The sequence below is a fragment of the Lacerta agilis genome, chromosome 3 (assembly GCF_009819535.1).
Source record: "Lacerta agilis isolate rLacAgi1 chromosome 3, rLacAgi1.pri, whole genome shotgun sequence".
Taxonomy (NCBI): Eukaryota; Metazoa; Chordata; class Lepidosauria; order Squamata; family Lacertidae; genus Lacerta; species Lacerta agilis.
In genome coordinates, this window is record NC_046314.1 from 77,135,471 (window position 1) to 77,156,928 (window position 21,458).

General features: G+C 41.2%; 1 protein-coding gene across 1 annotated transcript in view; it reads left to right on the forward strand.

Annotated features, from left to right (window-relative positions):
• KIF26B (kinesin family member 26B) overlaps positions 1–21,458 on the forward strand; it is a 271,683-nt gene that overhangs the window by 111,363 nt on the left and 138,862 nt on the right. Inside the window, exon 4 of the mRNA XM_033144389.1 lies at positions 6,818–6,984. Coding sequence (XP_033000280.1) covers positions 6,818–6,984 — 167 coding nt within the window. The remainder of the gene's footprint in view (positions 1–6,817; positions 6,985–21,458) is intronic.

A 21,458-nucleotide genomic window follows, 5' to 3' on the forward strand; every position in this document is an offset into this window, starting at 1 on the left:
ACAGATAGAAACTGTTTTTTAGCCTGTTGGTACGACTGATTATACTTCTATATCTCCTGCCCGAGGGTAGAAGATTAAAGAGGTGCTGGCTGGGGTGTGAATCGTCCCTGAGAATTTTTCTTACTCTCCTAAGGCGTTGATCGTTCCATCTTTCATTCTTCCTTATCCAGGTGGACACCTTCCCTTTCCCTTGCAAAAAGCTGGCTTGTTCCCCTCCAATATATGTGCATTGCATTCGCTATCATTAGCAATCTGCATGTGGTCATTGACATCCCAGCAGGACTCAAACACTTCTTCTGGGAAACCACTGTCGTCTCCATGCGTATCTCTTGACTGCTGGGCCATGGGATGCCTCTGTCAGTAGCATTGCTGTGGTTTCTACCTGAGAGCCCACTAGTGTTTTGTCTGTGTGTGTGTGTGTGTGTGTGTGTATGTGTGTGTGAAAAGAATGTATGTGTACTTTAGGGTGGAGCACCTCAGGCAGAGGTGCCAATTAAGATCTTCCAACCCTCTCCTTCTGACCTCTAGGACTCTGTTCAGGCCAGGCTTACTAGGCTACACCCCTCACAGGCTCTCCTCCACTGATTTTACATCAACAGAATGCATCCTCGCAGTGTGAATATGCTTCTTGCTTGTCTTCTTTGGACAGTACCATGTTCTTAGCCACACATTCCTCTACCACGTCCACCACTTGTATGTGACACCCACCCACCCACCCACCCACCCACCCCAGAAGGTTGCCCATGGGAGAATGTGGCCCTCAGGCTGCAAAGTTGCTCCCTCCACAAGAGCACTGTGTGGAGTGATGTTCTTGTGCTGTTTCTGCCGTTGGTGCTTTCCAGTTTGTGGCTAGACATCATTGGTGCAAAACATTGCAATTGGTGTGTAGTAGTAGAGTTGCCAGGGATACCAAGTGAGTGGCTGCTGGCATTGCCACATTATCTCTTGCTTCTATTGCTACTTCTTTGCTCTTTTCTTTGCTACGGTGTGTGCATAGAATTGCAAGTACATTATACCAGCATTAGCCTTGGATTTAGCTGCTGACGGCATAGCCTCACTGTTGAGTTGCATTTCAGTGCTGTATGTCTTCCATTGGAAGTGTGTGTGTGTGTGTGTGTGTGTGTGTGTGTTTAAAACAACAACGACATGTTAAGGTATTTCCCCCTAGATTTTAATATTGGATGAAGCTACTAGTTTATTCTGGAAGATAGTAGGGTTTGGTCAATAAATTTAGATATTCATTTGTGTGTGAGATTTCTATTATCACTTTCTTGGAAAACAATTAATATCTTTTAGTGGATAGGAAGGGATCTGTTTCTGAATACACTATCAGTTGCATCTGAGAATTTTCAGTACAGGCTCCTGTTGAGTTATACACAATGATAGAACAATTTCCTTATCGCTTCTATTCATTGATGAGCTGCTGAAACTGATCAGACTGACCATTACATCCCAAATGTTTTTCATCCGTGGAAAGGAACTTTTCATCCATTATGAAATACCTGTAGTAGGAATGTACTGTAGTGCTCAGCAATTAAATGTGATCCAAATACTAGGATTTTTTTTTTTTTAAAAAAAACCAATTAGTCATAACAGGCTTTTTGGTATTTTTTTTTTCTTTTTTGCAAAATCAGCTAACTCATTTTTAGAGATGGAAACACATGGGAAATGGTTGCAATCCAGGATAGCTAATGTATACTTCTGTGCTTCATCACCGTCTTAAAGTTATAAAATTGGGGACCAGCATTTCTAGCTGGAAAAGCCACAAAATAATTACGTTAAATTATATTTAAAAAATTAACAAAGAAGATAATTGTGTTTCTGAATGTTGCATGAACTCATACATGTTGAAAGATAGCTGACGATACAGGTTTTGAAATGGTTTTAGATGGGTTTAAATTGCTTCTAAATGTTTAAAATATGTTTTGTTTTATTTTTATTGTGTGTATGTGTATGTGTGTGTGTGTATGTGTATATATGTGTGTGTGTGTGTGTGTGTGTGTGTGTGTATATATATATATATATATATATATATATATATATATATATATATATATGCCCAGGGCTCCATTGGCAGACTGGCCACGTTAAAAACATTAATAATAATAATAATAATAATAATCTTAAAGATCCCATTTTCAAATTTAGCTAAGCCATGAACTATCTTGCTTACCTTTGGCAAACTACTGTCAGTCTCTACCTTTTATCAGTAGTAGTATGCTGTTAATACTGGCCTACCTTATAGGATGATTGTAAGGATTACTGCATATTAAGTGCTCTGAACACAAAGAAAAAGCACTATATCATTACTTAGAGATCCGTATGGTATAGTGTTTACACTGTTGGACTGAAACTTGAAAGACCAGGATTCAAATCCCTACTCAGCCATGAAGCTCACTGGGTGACCTTAGACTAGTCAGCACCTCTCACTTAAACCTTGTTATGAAAATAAAGTAGGGAGGGATAGAACTATGTTTGCTGTCCTGAACTCCTTGGAGGAAAGGTGGGATTTAAATAGAATAATGGAACAGCCAATTGCCCTAAATGGGGAAAAGATTATGTTCAAGTTGTTAGCTATAACCCCGTAAATAGCAGCTTTAATTATTTTAAATAAAGTTTATAGACCTCACCGTTGTAGAGAAAAATCTCAAAAACATGACGGCGCCGTTTGCGTGTTTATACCTTTTAACCACCCCCCAGAAATAAATTCACACATGACTCAGATATTTGGTTTGGTTTTTGGCAGAATTTAGGCCACAACTTTATTGATTACAATCAAGTGAGTGGTTGCATAGGCTCTGGTTCAACTATCTCCCTGCACCCTTGCAGGCAGCGCTGACCCAGAGCTCTATCGTAGGTCAGCCAAGGGTGAACACCAGGGAGAGCGGAAAGCATGAACCCTGCTAGTCAGCCACCCTGATGTCCCCATTGAGTCCCTGGATTCCTTTACCGGAATACCCTTTCGCATAGGGATGGCGAGACCCTTCTGCCACACCTATCACTTGAACCAGAGCGTATCCGCAACCTTACAAGTTGTGACGATTTGTTACACGGCAAGCGAAACCCAAGTGGCAACAGCCAATCAGCCAAGTGGGGAAAATTCCTGCCGTGCCCCTGTCCCAATGACAGGCGACACATGACGGCATAGCAAGGTCAAGCATAAGCCCTAAATATAGGGAGAGGTGGGCAGGCGTTCCGATGTACTAGCCCCAAGAGGAAGCTCAGGCACACGTGCATGGGCTTAAATAGGTCCCTCGATGCCCTTTACTTGCATCCCATTGGCCAGATTGCTCCCAGCATTGAGGGACCTACCAATCGGGTGTTGTGGCTATCCAAACGGTCCCACCCACAACACAGGGTCTGGTTGCCAGGTTGCACCGCAACACGTGCCCTCTGTGAGGGAGGACCCGATATGTCCCAAGAAAGCTTTCCAAACTACCAAGTACCTAAATGTAGCCACTTGGGGGTGCTGTGATGGTGACTGTTCTAAGCCTCTATTACTGCAAGGCCAAACTACTTCAGATGAGGGACAGAGGTGCCTATTTTACATCAGCAGAGGTAGGATATGATGGAGGTCAGGTTGAACCAAATGCTGGGAACAAAGAATGCAAAGTCATTTTCGAAAAAGCATTGAGATTTCTTGTTTTATATATTACTTATTTTGCCACCGTGGTTGTTACCTGTTGTTAATACATTGCTGCTTATTAATGATATCTGTCATCAACTTATATTATTAAATACCCCAGCAACTAATTATTTAATTTTGGTAGATCTGTTTAGCAGCGTCTGCCTGCTTCAAAAAAATTCTCTGTACCCAGTCATCCCACAGGATCTTAAAAGAAACCAATGTTCAATTACTGCTATTGTCAAGCTGGAAGGGAATAGGTGGAGAAAGGGCATGTGGTTTTTATACTTCACACAAAACAAAACAAGGAATGTGAATTTGGGAAGAACATATGTGTTGCCCACATGCACTTAGAAGTTTTTTTTTATTATTATACAGCATGAAAGAATTGCATTCTGTTATGTTTTGTCTATTGTTGCTGATCTAGGCAGTGATGTGCTGCCAATACATTAACAAAGGCCCCACTCAAAACTTATCCCATTAACCTATTCTAAATCTTTGCACACAAAGAATGAGCTTGCTGGTGGAACACATGGGTGAGGAAATAGAGAAACTATTTGTCTGGTTTCTTTTTTGAACTGCAGCATGCTCTCAGAACCATATCAGAAGACTGAGCAAATCTTTTATGAAAAGTTTGCCAAGGCTGTGTGTGTGTGTGTTTTGCTGTTCTATTTTCCACAGAGTGAGGGAGGAATATGGGTTTAGAATGACTCTTGGGCACTGAAGTATAATGCATTATAATGTTTTCAGGCTAATTTGCAGAAATTATGGACTATTCCTTCTGGGGGAAATTTGCAATCCAGTGTCAGGTTCTCTATTTACTAATATTGAGCGTGCGCGCATGCACGCACACACACACACACACACACAAAACCCTTATTTCCTGTGGCATCCATAAATGTCACTTAAGTCAATCTGACATGCATTTGTCTCACTGTGGATAAAGCTTGTTTCTGCGTGCTGCACAAGGCCAAATAGCAAAGTCCACACTTGTGGCTAAATAGTTCCTAATTTTAATCCTTCTTTGTGGAATCCCAATAAAAGCTGAGTAATATTGCTTAGCTCATCTGTGGGAATTGCTGTTGAGAGTACATCATACGGCACTTCAGCTTGCAATAGTGATAAGTCAGCTTGTTTGCAGCTTGACTTATCTGTTCCATTGTTCAATGGGAAGATACGTCAGTTCTTGGTCTTTTGTGTGAGCAGATTCATTTTTTAACGGTGACCTCAGTTGAATTAGGTGAGAGGAAGAAGGCAGGATAAGTACCATGTCCAATCAGTCCTAGTAACCTCTTTCCCTTCCTCAGAGGAGGAAATAATTTTTCATTCTGTTTAGTAGTTCCCACTGTGGACTTTGAACCCCCATGAGCCTGGACTACTACACCACTGGTCTAAAACAACAACACAAAAGTATTGGGTATCAGGACAGAAAGGCATGTTCAGTGTAGTGTACAGTTGGTTTGAGGTTCAAAGCAGATTTACTTGGAAATGCAATCCACGGAAAGCAAGGCAACTGTTTTCTATGTACCGTATTTTTCCGTCTATAAGACACCCCCATGTATAAGACACCCCCTATTTTGGGGGACTCCGATTTAAGAAAATGAGGAGAGATCTATCTGTGTATAAGACCCCCCCCCAATTTTGGACATCATTTTTAAGGGAGAAAACCTAATCTTATACACGGAAAAATATGGTAAATATATACAGGCAGCCCACCTCCCCACCCCCGTATATGGTGGTGTGTGTTACATTCCGAGGCACTGTGTGCATTGGTGAAATCACTTATAATTGAAACCCATTGAAAAAGCCTGAAACACTCCTTCTCCACTCCCGTTCCGCTCATTTAGTGATGTTTCAGTGACCCCTTTATGACATTCCCAGGTCACTTCCAGGTATACAGCGCAATACATGTATACACGGTTGTGCACATATTGAACGCACGTAAGTGGGGGGCCACCTGTACTGTAAACCACCTTGTGATCATTGGATGATCACTTCAATAAGTAAGTAAGTAAGTAAGTAAGTAAGTGTAAGATCAAGGTACAAGTAGGTCATAGTAGTAGCTGTACAAGGAGGGTGCTGATAATAAGAGTGCCTCCCCCCAAAAAGCAGTGGACCTGATAAGAAACAGAAAGTATTTTGGCAAATAGATGAGAATATACTTCTTATATACTAGCCTGCTTTGCCAGGGCTCTGGTCACCTGTCAGATTTAAGATATTCAGGATGTCAGATTGCCTGAATTAATGAGAGGATGCCAAACCTTTTACTAAACAGGCACATGAGGTTCATCAAATGGGTAACACCTGGCCTTGTAAGAAAATATATTGTCTATTAAGCATCTTGATGCACAACTGCATTACAAATCAACCAGGAATTAAGTGCTACCATAGACCTGGCCAACTATGGGAAGTGCTTTTTATTTTTTCAACCTTGCATTCCAGTAAGAAGAGCCAGTCACTTTTTACATAGCATAAATATAAATTGCAGGCAATTTTGGTTTTGAGGGGGGGGGAATTGGGGGTGGTGCTGAGGAGAAAGAGGTGCAAATGGGACAGATGCTGACAATGCCATTTGACATGTGTGAGAAAGATTTGTGTTAACTAGTATTTTACAGGACTGTAAGGGATTTATTTATTTTTAGATTCAATAACTTTTGATTATTATTTTTTATTCCATAAGAAATTGCAGGCAGTAATATGAAAAATACACATTAACATCTTTCTTGAGTCAGAGTCGCATCCCTTAAACGCTTGGAATACATGGAGATGCCTGGTATGTCTGGTCCTCAAGCACCCATCTCGACTTGCATTATGCACGGCTGCAGTTGCCACACTGGCGAATGTTTGTGGAGATTTCCTTTAATAAGTAGGCTTTGAATAATGCCTCCGAGTTCCCCACTGTGCTCAAATGAAGCAAGGATAATGGTTTACACTTTCTCCTCCAAACAGAAGTAACTCCAGAGCCATAAAGGAAACTTACAATGTCAGGGGGTTATTTTAGCTCATTACTTTTAATGGAAATGAGGTAAAGTCTTAGCCAAAGTGCCGCAGAACTGGATTGCAGAGCCAATAAATGCATTTAAAAGGTCACAGAAGTGTGCTGAATGTGATACTCTTCTCTCTGCCTTCCAAAACATGCAGTGGTCAGGTGAAATAGCACCCAATGAGTCTGTACCTTTTTTACCCCTTTAGATTTCCCAGTTGATGACCGAGACTGGCCGAGAGGGATTGACTGAAGCTGCACTGAACCGCTACAATGCCGATAAACCCTCCTTGTACAGCTTACCTGCTTCCCAAAGCACCTGTGTTGCCAGTGACACGTCAACAGGCACCTCAGTGGCAGCTTCCTTTTTTGCCAGGTAAGATGGATATAATAATAATAATAATTTATTATTTATACCCTGCCCATCTGGCTGGGCCTCCCCAGCCATCCTGGGCAGCTTCCAACACAATATTAAAATACAATAATTCATCAGACATTAAAAGCTTCCCTAAACAGGGCTGCCTTAAGATGTCTTCTAAAAGTCTGGTGGTTGTTGTTCTCTTTGACATCTGGTGGGAGTGTATTCCACAGGGCGGGTGCCACTACCGAGAAGGCCCTCTGTCTGGTTCCCTGTAGCTTGGCTTCTCGTAATGAGGGAACCGCCAGAAGGCCCTCGGCGCTGGACCTCAGTGTCCGGGTAGATCGATGGGGGTGGAGACGCTCCTTCAGATGGAAAGTTTGCTTGTTCTCTGCAGCTCTGATGTGCCAGGGACTGTGGGCATCCAGGTCTAAGGCTAACACTTCAAAGACTGATAAAAGGATTGGTTGATAGGTTCATTGCTACATGATGAAGTTTTAAGTGGAATGATTTGTTGGATCTAGAGCAACATGCAGTTTTGCTTATTTCCCATTACCCTGCACCCATATCTATAGTCTCTTTAAAACGATAGTGAGAGATAAAAACACCAACATCTGTGTTTGTTTATGAGTTTTCCTAGAACTTGAAAAGTCACATTGATCTGTAGCAGTGTGATGGTGTCTCTCCATCACCAATGGGACCAAACAATAGACTAGCTCACATGTGAATGTGCTGGAAGCTAGCAGCTGGCTAAGCACATGAACAGCACCTGCAGTGAGGAGATGCAGCTTTACTGGGGAGGGATGAGGATTGGTAGGAGGAGAGAGGCTAGCTGTGTTAGCAGTGTCTGGTGGCGGGAGCTGCCATCACATCTGGCCTCTCCCCCCAATAAGGCTGCTAGGAAAGAAAGCAAATAATTCTTGACCACTGTTCAGATGCTTGAGGTGTGTCTGCACAATTGGCTCCCCACTTGCAGCCACCAAACAACTGATCAGCAGTGCTGATGCTCACTTGTACCTGACTCCAAAACTCTTCAGGATACAGCCCACCCACCTTGCATCTGCTGCACAATTGACCACTCGCTGCATGAAGCACCTGGCCAGGAACTTTATGCCAAAGACTTGGGGCATGAGTATCTTCAGCCCAGATTTGCCAGTGCTTCTGCCCTGCTACACTTCATGGGTGGTAGTCAATGACGTTGCACTCAGAGAAGTGTTAACAACAAAAAAGGGGTGTCGGTACTGCTTACCCTTGAGTACCCCCTGAAAAAAGCCCGGAACATGATTTAAGTTAGAGCCAACAATGTCAGTGGGTCCACTCAGTTGAATACCACCCAACTGGAAGATGTTTGCAGGGCAGGAAATGACGTCACATCTGCTAATCATTTCTGAGGAGACGGGAGGAGATGCAGGGCTGCCATTCATTGTTGAGCATATATTTCTGGCATCTGGTGAAGAGACTTGAGGTTCTCTTTCAAAGAATCTGAAAGACAGTGAATCATCAAGCAAGCAAGCAAGCAAGCAAGCAAACAAACAAACAAACACTGAAGCACACACACAATTGTTTACAACTGAGGGCTATATGGATGCTAGTCAAGTACAGAGCTGGCTGGTCTTGGGTTAGTTAAAATGAGTGAGGCTGGGGTAAGAGATGAGTCTATACAACGAAGACACTATACTTATTCCCCATGTTACAGAGGCCGAACTGGGCTCCACTAGAAGTCGGGCATTTAGTACCATACTGTGGAACACTCTTCCAGCAGAGATTTGGCAGGCATCCTTTTGACTTTCAAACGTCTCTTGAAGACCTTTTTATGCTAACAAGGCACGCACAGATGTTAACATTGATTCACTATGCACTTTAATTATATATTTTTATTGTTTTAAATTGTGTTTTATAGCTGCACATCGCCATGATATTTTATGATATGGCGGCATAGAAATACATAAATAAATAAACCTATCGGTATTTTGCTAAGAGGCTGAATGTGCACATTGAACAGTAGGAGGGACAAGATGGCTTGGCTAACTAAGGCTTAGGCAAACCTTTTGGTTTCTTGCTGTGCAAAGAATGCAAATGCTAACAGTATTTCATTGAAAAAACTACATCCAATGGCAAAATTGTGGGATGACTTGTCAAACTTACGTTACGAAATAGGGGTAATTTTTGGACTAACCTCACTTTCTCTCTCTCTCTCTTAATGAACTACATTTAAATTTGCAATATATGATATAATAAGATGGGGGGGGGGGAATCCATTGGAATGTGTGGGGGAGAAAATTAACAACTCCTGTATAACACTTCCTCTGCTATTTCTAAAGCCCATTTCAGGGCTAGCAGACAAAGTGCCTTTTGTTAGCCTGAAAGATGTCTGTTTTCAGGCTTTTCAGAGTAAAAATGGTAGGTTTGATTTTTTTTTAAAAAAACTGACCCTCTAGCAATTGAATATGGCATTAATTTTAATTATAGCATTGGGCATTCAGCAGTTTTTAAAAAGGGAAACTATTACACCAAATTAGGGACTTATGTTACACATTAAAGCCTTTTGTGGAATTCATCCTTTTATTGGAGAAAGGACTAGAGAAATAAACAGTTATTTTCTCCTAATTCTCTTGACTAGATTGAATCAAACCTCCCAATAACTGCAGTTAACCCACCATCAAGTAATGTTAACTAAAAAGAAAATGCTGCATAAGTGTTGGTTAGTGATATGGCTTTGATATTTACTTAGGTGTGAGCCAAGTCATGTAAATAAGCCTTCTGCTCCTTCAAGGCAAGCAGAGACAATGTACATTGGCAACAAGCAAGAATTGTTTACAGGTCTTTAAGCTTAGATTTTGCATTTTGCATGTTAGACAAGATGTTGGACAACATGCAGGGAAGTTTCTGAACTTAATGAATACTGAATCTTATCCCTTTGTATTCAGTTTAAAATTATTGAAATGACTGCCAAGCCATTGTACTCATTCTGCTAAGTGCTTACACTGGAGTAGTTCCATTGATTTCCTGAGTGCCTGGAATTGAATACTTAAATACATACCTTCAGTGCTCCCCCCCCCAAAAAATATGTTTAGGGGTACTTGCATTTCCCTACTCATATTGAACTACTGCCCCTCAATGAGGCCAAGCTTAGATTCACAAAATGTTTAGGGGTATGCGTACCCCTGCATCCCCCCCCAGAAAAAAGTACTGTATACCTCAATATGTTTAGGGCACAATGCATGCCCTAGTCCAGCTCCCTCCCTTTAAGTCTGGGGTAGGCAACCCTTGGCCTAATAGTATGCAGCCCTGGGCCAACTTTCATAAGCCTTCTGCAATATCTATGGCCAGAATGATCTGTTTTTCCATGGCAGCCTTCTAGGTATAGAAGAAGAGAAGTGAGGGATGTCAGAAACAAATAGAAGGTAGTAGAAAGAGAAAGAAAATGAGGTGGCCCTGCTCTGTCTGTCCCACTACAACTGGCATGTGGACCTTCTGTATTCTGAAGGAATACAGAAAAATCAGGTCAGCCCCACCTGCTTTAACTGATAAACATCTCTGGGCTTAAGCAGAACCATGATATTATTGTGACAACAACGCATCTAGAATAATACTCAGAAATAAAATTAGCTGCTCATGAACAATTTGCCAGCCACCGAGAGCAGAATTCTTTCAACCAAACAATTCACATGTTAGTTGGGTGTGGGCATTAAAATACGCCACTCCTGCTTTCAAAAGGTGCCCGAGTGGCTGTGGTTCATGATTTTGCTCCAGTTGCTCGACCTGGCCTGATGATTCTGTTACAAAGTGGACAGCAGGGCGAGTACAATGCCCTGGGAACTTCGGTTCTGCATATACTGCTGAGTATACCAGCCAAGTGATTCCTTCCTACCAATGTTGCCTACCTGCTGAAATGGATGGATGCTACACAAGAGGGTGCTTGTTCACGAGAGGCTCCTGGAGGATAATAAATTTAAAAGGAATGTTGACAAGTTTTCAGGCGATTTCACATGAGTCTGTGAAAAGGGGAGTCTGCTTTTTATTAAGCACTGAAACTCTACCACACGGTCACTTTCTCTTGTACATGATCAGCCACAGCCTATCCTCAGCCATGCATGTTCCAGTATCTGCATGGAGAAAGGAAGAGATAACACAGCCTAGCAGCTGGGAGCAATTTCTGCATTTCTGGCTGTGCTGTTTTCAGCAGCCATAATAGGTGGAATTGTTATGACTGTATCCATGTCATATTTCCATTTCTCACAATTATCAGTAGGATCTACTTGTATGAGAGTAGAATAAATAAACTTGCTTTGTCAAGCTAGGCATACTAGTCCTAATAACATCAAGTTCTGGATTGTACAGGACAAATTTTAAAGTGACTAGAGATAGTGGTTTTTTTTTTTCTATTTTCCCAAGTCTGCTGGTATGGTTGATGGGCTAATGCAATAAACACTATTCTAGTCTATTTCCCCAATTCTACAAATGCATCAATGCATCTATAGAAGAGAAAGGGGCTTTTCTGCAAAATTGAAGACTCCCGAGTCACCTGCTAATTATAGAGCTTAGGTGTTACCGGTAAATGTTACCTCTCAGGATTGTAAAAATGAAAATTAAGAGCATTAATCTGATTCTTTGTACAGTCATGGCTAAGTTAATTATACAAATCACCTCTGACTACATTGATATTTGCATACTAAAAATTAAGCAAATGATAAATAGATGGTTTTATATGCTGATATGTTGACCATATAAAATATATTCATGCTTTTGTGTATCTGCATTGATAAAGACATCTGGAGTTGTCTCTGTTTTGTCCACCGCTAAGCAGTCACAGATTCAAAAGCTCATGTGGGTCCAATGTACCGGTAAAAAGTACTAAACCTTACAGTTTACACCTGTAAAATCTGAATTGTAATCCTTTCATCAGATAATGCCTTTCCCATTTTGAAAATTACTAAATAAGACAGTTGTTAAAGCACAGCTGTAGAGTCTTTCTTTCTTACTTTTTCTAAATTCCAGCCAAGATTTGCCATGTTGGCTGAGTACTGTTACAAGACTGCTAAAAGAACTAGTGTTTTCTTAAGACAGCAATTCATTCAGACAACTTTCCCCCAGCAATTAGTGGGTAAACATAAACACTGATGGCCACTTGAAACTGTAAAGGAACCTCTGTGTAACTTCGAGAAATTTAACATATGTCTAGTTGCTTTCAGTTTGGCTCAAGGGTATATGTCTATCCAGTATGGTTTTGCTTTATAACAAGACCACAGTATGCTGAGGGAATGATAAAATGGCCATGCTGTTTGAATACATAGCTGGCTTTGCAACATACCACAGTTTATGGGATAATAAGTCTTTGTATCTATTGACTTGTGATGCTCATTTTGTAAAGGAAATCACTGGACTCTAAATCCAGTCAAATAGTTCTCCAGAAGGCATTGCTTCCTGGAACAATAAAATTTCAGTGAGACAAGAGACTGATGTTATTGACTGTTCATCTTCATAATCAGTGAAAATGAACTGACTGATTGGAAATACAAAAGAGAAAGACAAAAATCCTATACAAACATTTATGTGACGGCTGGCGCTTCCACTGGGCAAATTTTCCTTAGGTGTCAGATGTAGCGGGTGGCAGATTAGCAACCTTGAGCTCCGGCTCACTAATCTTGCCATTTGGCTCACCCATTCAGGTACTGCTGCCACCCATGTGACCCTGGCAGGGCTCTTCAAAGTGACTGTCATTCCTCCATGTAAGGCAATGAGGAGTTGGAGACAGAAAGACTGCCATCACCATCAAATTAGCAGCAGCATTTTTTTATAGCAAGCATGGGGGCAGGAGAAAGAGGAGAGGATGGGGAAACAGTGCTAGAGTTGCTTATACTTGATAGTGGAAGGGGATGTTTGAGGAATCACAATGGTGATTCATAGCTGCCAACTTCCCCTTTTTTGCGGAAAATTCCCTTATTCCAGCGCCGTTTCCCACTGCAAAAACAAGGGAAGGTTGACAGCTATGGCCGTTTCCCCATGCAGGAAAAAGGAAGGTTGACAGCTATGTGGTGATTGCAGGCCCTGCACCTTCCACTTCATCAGCCTTCCACATTAGAAGATGCACATCATGGATACATGCATAGAAAAAACTTGACTGAATGGTACTCTGAATGGGCAGTAGTGACAGGGCACACATTCAGAGAAATAGATGAATGGGTGTGGGCTAATATATATGGAAGATAGCAGGACCAGTGGCATGATTACAACCCCACCTTCAACGGGACAAGGAGATATCCATATCCAGTCACACCATGTAGAACAAGGGCTATGGAATTTATGAAGCTGCAATCAATTTCCCATTTAGATGAAGCTCAGAAGTGGATGTACAGAGTAAAAAATGGCAGAGTCTTGTGGCACCTTTAAGACTAACAAATTTGTTACAGCACAGTCTACTGCAGTCCACATCATCAGATGCATGAAACTGATCTCCTGAATGCAGTTGGGCACAACCACAGAGTTGTCCTCCCAACATAACCTTGATGGGGATGGAGCAGGAATGAGGTAGTGGCTGCTCTGGCATGCTAGCAGAGCCAATCTGGCACCCTTGTTGGTGTTCCTGTGCAGCCCCAAATCTCATAGCCACCTTCCACACCCACCCTAGACCTGTGTGAGCAGCAGCAATACTGGTGTCAGAAGATTAGTTTTGAAAATCTGTCCCCCATTTCAGCCACTACTGGTGCCAAGTAACTATCTGTTGCTTAATCTTCCCCACCAAGGGTAGAAAAAAACCCCCTAACCCTATTTATGATGCCCTATGAGGAAATATCCTGAAGTTGGACAGATCCTGAAGTTGAGGCTCCAGTACTTTGGCCACCTCATGAGAAGAGAAGACTCCCTGGAAAAGACCCTGATGTTGGGAAAGATGGAGGGCACAAGGAGAAGGGGACGACAAAGGATGAGATGGTTGGACAGTATTCTCGAAGCTACTAACATGAGTTTGGCCAAACTGCGGGAGGCAGTGAAGGATAGGCGTGCCTGGCGTGCTCTGGTCCATGGGGTCACGAAGAGTCGGACACGACTGAACGACTGAACAACAACAATGAGGAAATATAGGATATAAATGTGACAAATAAGCAACTTGATGTGGAGAGGAAGAGTTGAGGCATGGGCAGCAGTTAGATATTTATCTTGGCTAGTAGATATTTATCTTGGCTAGCATGCTAAGAGCCATTTGGTGTGGAGTGTACTGCAGTGAATGCCCCAAAATGCTTATGTACATATGTTTTTCAACAACTTTTTTCTAGCAGGCAATAAAGTATGAGCATCTATCAATATAGGTTATCATCTGCAAAGCATGCTGTCAGCTCCAGAGTAACCTTACTGCTATAAGGGAAACACTAAATTGCTAGTTTATATAGCTGCAATGCAAGACTTCACACACATGTGTTTGTTTGTTTGAGGATGGGTGGAAACAGAATTGACAAAGCTCAGTCAACATGGGAATCTGGGGGCAAAGGCCTCCACTAAAATTTGCTTTGTTCACCTGTGAGAAGAGCTAACTGATAAGATGACCCCACCTGAGTCAATAGGATTAAGCCATTCCATGTGGTCTAAGTCTACTTTGTTTGAGAGGTGTCTAGGGCAGAAAGTATCAGATTTTCAGATAGGCTGAGAACAGTTGCTGTTTCACATAATAGTTAAACAGTTGGATTAGTGATCTGCTAACATAAAAAGCTCATTTTGAAAGGCTTCTAAAATACTTGAGGAAAGGGTATTCCATTCCACCCTGTTTTTTTGGCATATAATGTTCAAGTTAATCTAACTCATTTTCTCAAATTAAATTTAACTTAGTTAAAAATAGTATTTTATTTTATTTTTTATCCTGCGTCCTGTTCCACTCTGCCTCTCCCTCCTTCATTTCATTGCTTGTTACTGGACTTTCTTCTTTCCTCATCTTGTGCTAGACATCTGGTTTGCTTTTTGATTCTTGCCTTTTTGTTTCACCTCCTAATTTCTTCCATTGCTAAGGTCTGCTTCTCTCAGCTTCTTAATCTTTAGGTGCCTCCTTTGCTTTTTGTTGACACTGCACTGCCAGTTGGCTCCTTGGAGCATGCAGGCCTGGGTTTAATGGAGACACTGAACATGTATGAACATGGGAGCTATCCCCACAGCAGTCATAATGGCTTTAGAAAAGTATGTCATGCTTGTAAAAGACATATCAGTTTCTGTGTAAAGCTCCTATCTGAAGGTGCCAGTTCATAGGAATAGCTTCCATGTTTGGGCTGCAAACTTGTAAGCAACTCTACCTTGTGTGTTGATCACAATGTATGGTGATTTATTTGTTCCAAGATTGCCCATGGGACAATCAGAACTTGGGAACATAGAAGTGTTAATTTCACATGTGCTTCCTAGTGATATTGTTCATGAGTAAGATAAGAGAAGTGCCTTTCTGACCTGGAACAAGAACATGCAAACTTAGATCTACAGCTTGATCTTATGAGAGGAATAATAGAAGAGACCCAAATTTCAAGCAGAAGCCTCTTCATTGAAGTCATACTCTATCTCTTATACGGATCAGAGAACAGATTTGTTTTAATTCTAAAATAGTTGGAAATGAGAAGTCACTTAATTCTGCCATGATTCTAGAGATCAATTTACTCTGTTTTGTGCCTTGGGGTGTTTTAAGATGGAAGATTTGAAGATGTCACAAACATCTGACTTAATAGTTTAGGAGAAAGTAGATATTCTGGAATGGATTCATCTCTTAGATTGATGTACCTTTAAAATCCAATTTATAAAGATTTCTTTTAAAAAACCATCTACACTACAGTCCCCATCTACACACAGAAAATTGTATTATTTAATATAATACCTCAACTCCAAGGAAGGAACAATGTTCTAAATGAAAACAGATCTCTTCCTTTCTCCTTGTGCCAGCTCTTTGTTTAAGCAGTGAGGAGGTTGCTTACATTCATCCCAGATGTTCATGGAAACAATTCCTCTCTTAATTTACAGCAGAATCTAGATTTTTCCCTTTGCCTCTTTGTATTTGTTATAACACTTATAAACATGTAAAGATCTTGTAGTGCTGTGATGCTATAGTATGTTTTGTCAAAAAGCAGACATTTAAATATTGTGGTAAATTCATAAAGCCCTTCTTCAATTAAATATGTGATTTTTCAAGGGCCAGGCTTTCTTCACATGTTTTACATAAGATCAAGCAGGAATAAGATGGAACGGAAAAGTTTGCAGTACTAGAACCATTGACACACAATTAATTCTCCATGTTGAGAATGCAGACTGAGTGGACGGGAGAAATAGTAGCAATTGCCTGATTTCTGTTTGGGAGTGGCACTTTTAGCACACTTTGTAGAAGCTCTTGGGGAGAGCCTAAAGGACAGTGGGAGAAAACAGGCATTGAATTCATAAACTATGGAGTTCAATCTCTCCAGTGCAAGAGAACTAGGAAAGACTTCTGCTGCAAACCTGGATAACTTTGCCCGTCAGGTTCAAACCACAGCATTACATTTCATGTGTGAGGTGCAGCCTTCTTTGTCTCTTAAATTACAGCTGTGAGAGCTCAGGATCTCTAGTGCAGAGGCAATGGAGAACTCTCCTTCTTGTCCTTAGTCACAGCCTACCCCACCCCACCCCTCCACACATACAAGTGGTGCCTCGCAAGACGAAATTAATTCATTCCGCAAGTGCTGTTGTACAGCGCAAATTTCGTCTTGGGAAGCACGGTCAGAGGAAGCGCAGTTTGACGGGGGGAAATCGCAAAACTTTTTCGTTTTGCGAGTCGCGGCCATAGGGAAATTCATCTTGTGAGTCACCCTTTCGTTAGCGAATGCCTTTTGTCTAGCGAGTTTTTTGTCTAGCGAGGCATTCGTTTTGCGAGGTACCACTGTATAGCTATGAGACATAGGGGGGAAGTTTCTATTGGCACCAGTGGGAACTTTTCTAAGCTTTGTAGCTATGCAGATGGTGGTTTTGGTGGGAAAGGTTGAGGCCAGAGAAAATAACCTCAGTTATTCTGTTTGTTTTGTGGCTGCAATTGAGAATCTGATATGATCCCAGAAAGCAGCTGTCCTTATTATGTTTCCATCATCACTGGATTACATACAGCACAGCGTCTTGCCATTTAGAAACCTCTGTGAGTACATCAGTAAAAGCAACAAACGTATTTCAGTAAGTTGCCCACTGAGATAATGGGTACTAAGGCCACCGTAGACACAGAAACCTGCTAAAACAGAGTGTAAGAGATGCTCAGTATTAGTAATGATGGCTTAAGAAGAAGACGGGTTGACAAATAGTCCATGGATGCAAAATATTGTAGACTTCATAAAATACAATTTTCTGAAACAAACAAACAAACAAACAAACAAACAAATAGCTAGCAGTGGCGTTGAATCAGAGCAAGCTCCACATTCAAATAACCTGAAATATGACAAGTGATGCTTGCAAGCATTAGATCTGAAACTGAATTTTCCTCCCTGGACCCTTTAGAATAGGGGAAACTAATGAATTTTCAGGTGGAGGAAGGCAGTGGAATGGCACAAAGCCTTATGCAAAATCTGTCATTGTCTTTCAACCTGCTGTTCAGCATGTCTACATGGAAATAAGTTCTACTCAGTTCAGTGGGACTTTCTTTTTACAAAGTGTACTTAGAGTTGCAATATTAGTGATGAAGTAGAACCATTGTTTTGGTCAGCAAACATTTCAACCTTCAAGAGCTGGATTCCAAATCAAACTATCCTATCTGGGTTGCCAATCTTAAACTGGCACAATCCTTGTCTGGGTGAGCTGATTTCCAATGTTCACTTCTCTGATAACAGCAGTTTCAGCCTTTTTGTTCAGTATTTCATTTATTAGACAGCTCATTAGATTTCAATTGGAAGTGAAGAGTTAATTTGCCTTGACATGTGAGTGTTGGGGCGCTAGTAGTATATGACTGAGAATTATTTAGCCCATGTACTAGTAATCTGTTTTGCTTTAGGTGTTTGTGGAATGCCCCTCAATGTTCACTTGACTTTGTCCTTGTTCTCCCCTGCCCTCCACCAAGGGGTCATGTGTCATGTTGTTCAGCACAGATACAAGCCAGTTTGTTCACAAGCTTCAACGGCAAATGCTAATTGTGGCTTACATTGAACGTTTCCTTTTTTGTGCCTTTGTTTGCAAACAGCCAATTATGTACACACTGCATGGCTGGAGAAACACAAAGATGACACTGAAGTCTGAAAATCACTGCATGCTGCCAAATAATTTGAGTTTCTTTTCTATTCTTCTTTCTATGCTGGTGCCAGATCTGATCTAGAAACTTGCCTGCACGATTGCAAAATTTTGTTTGTCCAACTGGATCCATCCAGCCTCACCCACATCCAGCCTAATTTTTGCTGGTAGCATGTACAGGGGAAGTGAATGCAGAGCAGGCCAATCAGTGTACCAGCCCCTGAGGAATGGCATTGTAACAGATACATAGTCTTAAGTTTAGGAATTGCACTCCAGCTGTTTGCAACAAGATGCTTGGATTGTTCTATACTTGGCAAACAGCATTGCTTTCTTCCTCCTCCTTGATTACTTTTCCTCAAAAAGGATTGTCAGATCCCAGTCCAAAGAAATCAGATTTAAATTTAATAAATCAATGAGAGGTTCAAGAGATGAAGGTTTCTTGCAGCACTATGATAATGCCTGCCCAGTTAGTACACAGATGTTGAAAAACTTCCAGGACTTCAGTCCTCAAGATTCCTTTATATCCCTGTGCTGGAATTAAAGGGAGCTATCAAATATAGGTCCCTGGTACAAAGCATTGATATTAGCCCTATGTGGGACTTCAGGTTTTCTATTTTGATTGCCAGAAGATTGGATTCATTTCCCCCTTTGCTAAACCCCAACGGATATAAAGCTCTGCTACCTTTGATAAAGCAATACTATCTGAAAGCCTGTTCTTAACAGCAAGGGGATCAAATTAGTATTGCAAATGACATTGATTATATTTTGAATTGCAGTAGAATGAATATCCAGAAGTCTGATTTCCTGCATGGATTAGCAAGCCAAGAAGATGAAAATTATGTGTTTGGGAACAAAGAGAAAGACCTAAACCCAGTCTCAAATATGGACTTCTTCAATCAATATGGGTGGTATTTAGCTAAATTTACTCAGAGTAGACCCATTAAAATGATGAACATTACTAAGTGAGGACAATTAATTTAAATGACTCTACCCAGCATAAAGTTCAATTGAATATCACCCTGTTCATTAGTTCAGACACGCCCTTTCCCCACAAAATTGGTTCCACATAAGCTTATGTTTGTCTCTGACCTAGACATTCCTATGTTTTGGAATAGTTTCACATTCCCTGATAATGAAGATGGTTGTGGTCACTTGTAACATTGGGGGTAACACTGTAGTGGATTTGTATATTTCAGGGTGACATCCTGTCCCATTATGCATGCTTTGTGGTTGGGTTAAATCTTTTGGAGCAATATACTTACAGGCTTCTCAATGTTTGTTTACATCTAGTGCCCATTTTTTTCCTTTGAACAATTGTGCCCCCTCCTCTCAGGCCACATCAACAGCTGCTTTTTGAACAATGGTGCGGCAGGTGGGAGCTGCTATTTGAGAAACAATCATTTAAAAAATGAGTTGCATGATTCTTTGGGGCTTACTACATCAGTCATTTTTTCCTTGTATCATGTATTTTGCAATAGATGACATAAACAATAGAAGGGGGGATCAGAAGAATTTTTCTGTAAATAAATGATAGAACTTCCAGCTTATTTTCCAAGCTAGCAACTGTTAAGTGTTTCCACATACAATCTCCAAGAAATGTTGATTTCTTCCTTTCTTGCACATAACAGAACTAGAGGGGAAGATCCTTTCCCAGGCTGAAACTTAATATTCAAGTTCCCTTGAGAACCATTTAGGATTGATCTCTGTAGGATGCTGGGATTAGAGCACATGTATTGACTAAATGTATAGCACATAGCTGTGCTATGCAAAGCAAATATGTTCATCTTGTTTTGGCAGCTCTACCTTATAAAGTGCAGTTGTATGTATCAGTTCTCAATGGACAGAAAATTTATTGGGTGTTTTAGCATACTGAGCATATGATGGTGAGCGGATGCTATTTCCTCAGTTGTGGAAAAGAGGGACAGTGGTTATGACCTGCACTTTCTGCAACACTGGCGCTTGATCAGCTTTTGACGCATGAATAATATTATTATTAATACCCCACCCATCTGGCTGGGTTTCCCCAGCCACTCTGGGTGGCCCCCAATCAAATACCAAAAACACAACACAACATTAAACATTAAAAGCTTCCCTAAACAGGGCTGCCTTTAGATGTCTTTTAAAGGTAGAATAGTTGCTTATTTCCTTGACATCTGATGGGAGGGTGTTCCATAGGAAGGGCGCCACTACCAAGAAGGCCCTCTGCCTTGTTCCCTGTAACCTCACTTCTCACAGAGAGGGAACCGCCAGAAGGCCCCGGAGCTGGACCTTAGTGTCCAGGCTGAAGCATGGAGGTGGAGACGCTCCTTCAGGTAAACAGAACCGAGGCCGTTTAGGACTTTTTATTTATTTTAGCCTATTTACTCCAGCTCCTCCATTGTTTCCTCTGGTAGAGAAATTAAAGCAATGAAACTTTTTTCAAAGATTTATTCGCACTACCATATTCAGCATGTTTAGTCTCTTGTACTCCATTTGGATATGGAGCAAGGAACTGAAAACCTGGGGAGTCTCTTGATATTTTGTGGGGAGGCCCTCTTTGGGCACCCCTAGTTAGGTGGGTGTTGACCAATGGTTGGACCTGCTCTGTTCTTGAATGTCCTCCCCCAGAACATGTGCCTGGAAAAAAGAAAGCTCTTATGAGCTCCAGGGTGCTTCTAGACAAGTGTTTATAGTGGGATCAGTGCTCCTCATGCAAGCTTTTGGAGTGCCTACAGAGTATTATTGTCATCAAAATGCCACTCCTCTCTTTCTGGGGGGAAACCACTGTTCAAAAAACACACACCACCCTAAACACTGTTGCCAGGATTTATTTGTGGTACCTCAATGACCCATTTGCATATTAAACCTTTGTCTGGAAGCACCAAGCAAAAGCAGCATTATTCATCCAAGCATTTTAATACAGGAAAAATTGTAGTTTTGCATGTCTGCTTCTTTTGATGTTTATTTTGATTTATTGAATTATGTTATTACAATTCACTTAAGATGTTTAATTCCTTTAAATAGTTTATGGAAAAGGCAGGATAAAAGCAAATACATAAAGTTCTTATTAATGTTATGATTCTGGTGCCTACTGCATACTCTCAATTTTCTAGTGAGTCCCAACAGATAGATCACTTGGGGGGTGGGCAGAGTATTGCTCTACTGAAAGAAACAAATATTCAGACTACAGTCATCAACATTAATATCCTGATTAGCCTATAATATGATTTGATTCTGCCCCCCAGCCCGTTCAGGTGGCGTATGTTTACTTAAACCTTTGACCTGAAACCTATCACTTTGGACCTCAAATACCTGAC